Source organism: Engystomops pustulosus, chromosome 6, assembly GCF_040894005.1.
Source record: "Engystomops pustulosus chromosome 6, aEngPut4.maternal, whole genome shotgun sequence".
Classification (NCBI taxonomy): Eukaryota; Metazoa; Chordata; class Amphibia; order Anura; family Leptodactylidae; genus Engystomops; species Engystomops pustulosus.
Genome location: NC_092416.1, coordinates 159787746 through 159793745, shown reverse-complemented (window position 1 = coordinate 159793745; position 6000 = coordinate 159787746). Strand labels below are relative to the sequence as shown.

General features: G+C 42.4%; 1 protein-coding gene across 1 annotated transcript in view; it reads right to left on the bottom strand.

Moving 5' to 3' along the window:
• Positions 1 to 304: 304 nt before the first annotated feature.
• TGM2 (transglutaminase 2) overlaps positions 305 to 6000 on the bottom strand; it is a 45842-nt gene continuing 40146 nt past the window's right edge. The window contains exons 11-13 of the mRNA XM_072112078.1: positions 3031 to 3191; positions 1461 to 1597; positions 305 to 811 (exon numbers count right to left, since the gene is read on the bottom strand). Of these exons, the coding sequence (XP_071968179.1) occupies positions 655 to 811; positions 1461 to 1597; positions 3031 to 3191 (455 nt within the window). The 3' untranslated portion in view covers positions 305 to 654. The remainder of the gene's footprint in view (positions 812 to 1460; positions 1598 to 3030; positions 3192 to 6000) is intronic.

Here is a 6000-nt window from a genome sequence, read left to right as displayed (position 1 = left end):
TTGTGCATTACCGATGAGCATGGAAACTTTATTAAAGATTTGGGGCTAAAGGGGCTTTATTTTGGAGATACATCAAACTAATACTAGTTTCTTTTAGACAAGGCCGTCCAAAAATAAGGCTTGTGTTTTACAGGAGCCAAGCCTTCTGGTAGCAAGCGAGTCCAAATGGGCTGCATCCCAGACTTGGCTCCTGTTACCACACATCTTCCAGGAACGGGAAATAAAATCTATGCTATGGCAAGAAAGAGCAATCCAAAGGTAGGGACTAGAGAAGAACAAGACGACATGCAGATTTCCTTGTCGGTTTGGTATAAATGATCTTTTAATGTCTGGATACAACTTGTTATTTACAGCATCGTAGTAACAAATCTCATCACCCCTTCCCCACCTATAAATCAGAATATTCATAGAATTGGCAAGCAGGCAGGCAGCGGGGGGTACTAGGAGAGGCAGAAGCTCTGGACACTGCGTCGCCTTCAAAAGTCCTGACTCTTAGGGCAAATAGCTCGTAGCGCACAGTGCATGTGTCGGGCTTCAGAGCCGGGAGTGTATACTGGTAAATATGGCGGCTTAGGTCACAAAGTTTCTCACATTATAGGACTGGTATGTAACATTTGCTGGAGTCGAGGATTACGGTCCTCTGCTGTAGGGCTTTCACTTTGGGAGAGGAGCAATGATGATGTTCTTGTAACCTTTCACACCTTGCAAACGATCGCTCTCGAAATCTACCACCAGCTTGCGTAGTCCAGATAACTGAGGCATGAGGTCCACTCGTACTTTGGCATCTTGTCCTGGTTCTATAGGGCAGTCTCTGTAACCAGATACATAGGGATTTGTAATATATACAGAGAGCAATGTAGGATTTACAACTATTGGCATTTTTATTAATAAAATTTCAGCCTTTCCCCTTACTAAAAAATATCTCTATGTTTAGATTTCTGCTTTGCTATTAATCACATAATGCTTCAGCATCATGTCATATGACCACCCAGAGACATAACCATATCTGCTTTCTGAGAATACACCATGATTAATATATTCTCCTTATATACCATAAGTATACAGTCAGGAAGGCTGAGCTGTGGTCTTTGGTTTCTGTCACACAGTTATACATAATCTAGATATTACTGGTAACTGTGATAGCAGTTTTTGTCCCTCCCCTTCCTCCTTTTGAAGAGCCTGTGTGGTAAAGTCCATCATACAGAAAGATCTGATGCTTGCGATGGTTAATTCATAAGTTTAGAATAGAAAACATAAAACAGCCATCACAATGTTAGTTATGGATATATATTAATGTAAGAACAACTGAGAGATTGAAACATGAGATACCCTAGGGATGTACATGAGAAATTGTAGTTTTTGACTGGAATGTTCCTTTAACCGGTTAAATGTGATCATGCTGGTATAACCAGGCACAGGCTATGGACATGAATGGCCACCATTATGACCATTTTACTTACAGTTCCTTAACCATGGGTCCATCGGTCAGGCCTGCTCCCCCCACAGTGAAGCTGCATCCAGTCAGGGGCTCTGATAGAGGATTTTTTAAGGATATCTCTGCAACCAGCTTCTTTTGTTGTTTTGGCTCTCCCAGTACCTGTAATGTGGTGATAAAACGCACAAATAAGGATACAGCTTTTTAAGTTAATTTTTTTTTTTTTTTAAGTATTGGTGTAAACAAAATTTTGAAAATTTTAAAGTGTGGTGTGTATATGCTGGTATAATACCCAGTGTTTCCAATTGTGACTAATTTCCTTTAGAGGTTACATAATGAGTAAATAGAGAACATCTGCATGTAATTTATTTGCACTATAACTACAGCTGATTTGTGAACGCCTCCAGTGTCGGATTGGCCCACAGAGGATCCTCCGGTGGGCCCTGGCTCACCCAATACTGAACCCCAAATGTCCATCAGAAAAAATCACAATTTGGATTTCTGGAATTAGGCTGTTGATGAATTGCTTTAATAACCTCCGCCTCTTCGTGTGAGACATGGGTCAGATCTAAGAAACTCAGCCTGAGGAATGACATAGCTTTTCTAGAATTACAAGTATCTGTCATGTTCAGTCAGCAGAACATCTGAACCTGCTCAGAGCAGTCCCTGCTGAGCCAGTACACAGTTTCACTCGGGTCATTACACTGGCAAGTGATGCCATCATCATGCCGGAAAGCTCGGTCAACACGTTACGATACATACAAATATATAAGTATGTCCTCTACAGGAACAGATTGTGTGAGTGTGTGTCCTCCTGGGATTTGCTTGAGAGTTTACTCAGGATGTCCCACCCAATGTAATGGTCCGTAATCACTGCTGAAATATTAGAAGCAGCTTTAACCCTTTCCTAAAACTTATAGGCAGATCACAAACTTGTATGTCGAGGCGATAACATGTGCCAAAAGCTAGACTAAAATATAACTATATCCTGAAGAAGTTTTGTAAAGGTTGAGAACAGGGTGCTTTTTTTTAAGGTGAGAGCAGGGTTTATAAGCCCTGGCTGAATGGACATTCCTATGAGAGGATGGGATCATCCAGGATCCTGGTTTTATGACCAAGTCCCAGCTATAAAAACCTTATTGGGATGAAAGTTGACATATCACCTTTTTATTGATGCCTGTTACATCCATTTTTGATGAGGGGACCAAGGCTCTTGGACCAAAAACCAAGAGTCTGGCAATTCGTGATAAATGTGCCATACTTAGGTGATTTTCCCACTTTTCCTAGAGTTGCCTCAAAAAACTGAAGATCTGGGAAAAATGAACATCCACCAATCCTTACGCTATCCCCTACCCTGTGGAAGGACCCTTTTAAAGACCTGGAATTAGTTATGACACCACAAACTGTGGGGAACATATCTGAGTGCATCCTTGGATATACGTGGTCCATGAAGCCCTCAGCAGGCCCCACTGTAGGTAGCTTGACTAGTGAGAAGGTACAATGGCCAGTTGCCGAAATTGTATAAATCTTCTCCATTCTCTTTGAAATAAGTTTATGGAGGATGATCCTGGATCCGTTATTTTAGTCAGACTTACCCGCACTTTGATGTCAGGATTCTTTACTTGGATGTCTTTCACAGCAAGGATCATGTCTTGAGTAGAATAGTCTTGGAGAAGAGCCATCACTTTGATCATGTTGTCTTGGGTCAGAGTGCTGCCATACTTTTCATAGAGAACGCTGAGGGGCACACTCGTCTCTGCAGGAGCAATGAAGACCAGAAATACATTAATATAGAATCAATAAAAAAATAACAAAAGATAAAGACCGTGAAGCTCAGTATAATAGTAGATGAGGTTAAGTAAAGACACAGGTCCACTAAGTATAACAGTGTATACCCAGAGAAATACCAGAGACCCTATAAGGATCATATCAATTGGCCCATAGTAGGAAATAATTCCTTCCAGATTCCAAATATGGCAGTCAGAAAAATCTCCGGATCAACACAGCATAGAAGAAAATCAATTTCTACATATGACATTTTTGCTATAAAAATATATCCAGGACCCTTTGAACTTGTGCAATATATCAACCGACACAACACCTTGTGGCAACGAAGTCGATATTCTGCTCTTACAATAAAGAATCTCCGTTTATGACAATGGAAAACTATTTTGCCCTTGACTTAGAGGATGCCCCCTTGTCGTGGTTACAGGCTTTAGTCTAAAAAGATTCTGAATAAACATCTTCATGTTGCCTGTGAACAGAGAAATCGATGGTCTGAGGAGACAATGGGGCAGATTTACATACCTGGTCCATTCGCGATCCAGCGGCGCGTTCTCTGCGGTGGATTCGGGTCCGGCCAGGATTAGCTAAAGCAGTACTGCGCTGAAGTTCCCTGGAATGCACTGATCTTCACCAAGCCGGACCGAGTGAAGGTAAGCGCGAGTCCCGCAACATTTTTTTAAATGCGGCGGTTTTTCCGAATCCGTTGGGTTTTCGTTCGGCCACGCCCTCCGATTTCCGTCGCGTGCATGCCAGCGCCGATGCGCCACAATCCGATCGCGTGCTCCAAAATCCAGGGAAAATCACCGCAAATCGGAAATATTCGGGTAACACGTCGGGAAAACGCGAATCGGGCCCTTAGTAAATGACCCCCAATGTATTACCCAAAGCAGAACACTATGCACTCTCCCCAAGCAACATTGTGTGACCCCTGGAACTTTCAATTGGGTTCAGATGCTGAAGACTGTGTGAACCAGAGCAATATAAACACAGATAGAGTGCAAATCTCCAATGCCAGCTCAATCGACAGCCATCCAGAGAGTGTGTGCATGGTAGGCTCACCGGAGCAGCGTCTGCATAATCACCAATTTAGAAAATCCTCCGACACTTCACATCTTGGAAAAATATGTCTTTATTGGAGCATTGAAATCCATATATGCCACAGAAGAATAAGACTAAAGCGTTTCGAGCTAACCGCTCTTAGTCATATGACTTTGACTAAGACCAGTTAGCTTGAAACGCGTCAGTCTTATTCTTCTGTGGCATATGTGGATTTTAACGCTCCAACAAAGACATATTTTTCCAAGATGTGAAGTGTCGGAGGATTTTCTAAACTGGTGACAGAGCAGTGTAAAAACACCTTTTTTTCCACCGTTGCCCCAGCCCTCAAAGGGTTTTTGAATCCCTGTTTACCAGAATGATTAGATGCATTGCCTCTTGTGTGAGAGAAGTTTATAACCAGTGTCAGAACCTTCTAAATAGAATTGTGAATGGATTCTAAGCTTGTGTGCTACACCCAGAGCTGCCTTGTTGGGAGTGACATTTGCTTTTCAGTTTCTGATCCCTGGAAATTTGGGTGGTTCTTTCTAGAGCTCAGTGCTAGTCTTAGCTGTGGGTTTAGTGATGCATGGTCTAGCCAGTCAGCTGCTCGGGCGGCATCCAGGAACTGATTAAATATCCAGTCCTCAATTCACTCAGGGCTGATTATACTTTCTCCTGTGAGATGCAGTATACGTGTCTGTGTTTTCCTAGAAACCTGTACCTGAGGCTGTATCCAGCCTAAGCTAGTACCCTGAACCCCTGTTTGTCCTGGAATCCTGAACCTGAGCCTGTATCCAGCCTGATCCAGTACCCTGTAAACCAGCATGTTCTGGAACCCTGTATCCTGCCTAATCAGAAACCCTGTCCTGCCTGATCTGGAACCAGTGGCGTAACTACAGTAGTAGCAGCCATAGCAGCTGCTTTGTGGCAGTGTGAGGGCGCCCTAGCATTTGGGGTATTGGTTGTATGCTGTATGTGTGTGTGTATATATAATGTATGTATGTGCATGTGTTGCAAGTATGTATATGTGGTGTGTGTATACTGTATGTATGTTTATGCTGTTTATATACTGTATATTAATATGCTTTTATATGAGTGTATACTATATTTTGGGGAAGGAGGGGCCCAATTCAGAAATCTGCAATGGGGCCTAGCTTCTTCTAGTTACGCCTCTGTCTGAAACCCTGAACCCCAGCCTAAATTCAGAACACTGAATCTGTAACTCAGCTTGTTTCCTGTTGGATTGGAAACCCTGAACCCCAACCTTAACTGGAACCCAGAACCTGGATCCTGAGCCTGTAATCTGAACCCTATTTTAGTGCCTTTACCGAGGTCCTGAGCCTGAACCCTGTCCCAGACCCTGGACCCCATACCTGACTCTGTTCCCTGATTCTCTTGTGTATATATATATATATATATATATATATATATATATATATATATATATATATATATTCATTTGTCTTTCTATTCCATGACAGGCACTTAGATTTCAGTAGATTGTACATGTTCTATAGATGTGGCAGAGAAGTAGAATTGGATCACAGAGATCCTTGCAGTAGCCACACAGGCAGCTGCAAACCATTAAGCGTCATGTGACTCTGTGGATATTTTCCCATTCAACCCAGTGGCTCAATGCTCAATTTTTGCCTCTTTTGTTCCAGACACAACACAGTAATGACCATACACACATTTCAGTGTATGCGCCAAACAATGAGATCACCGCTTAATTGTATGGTTAG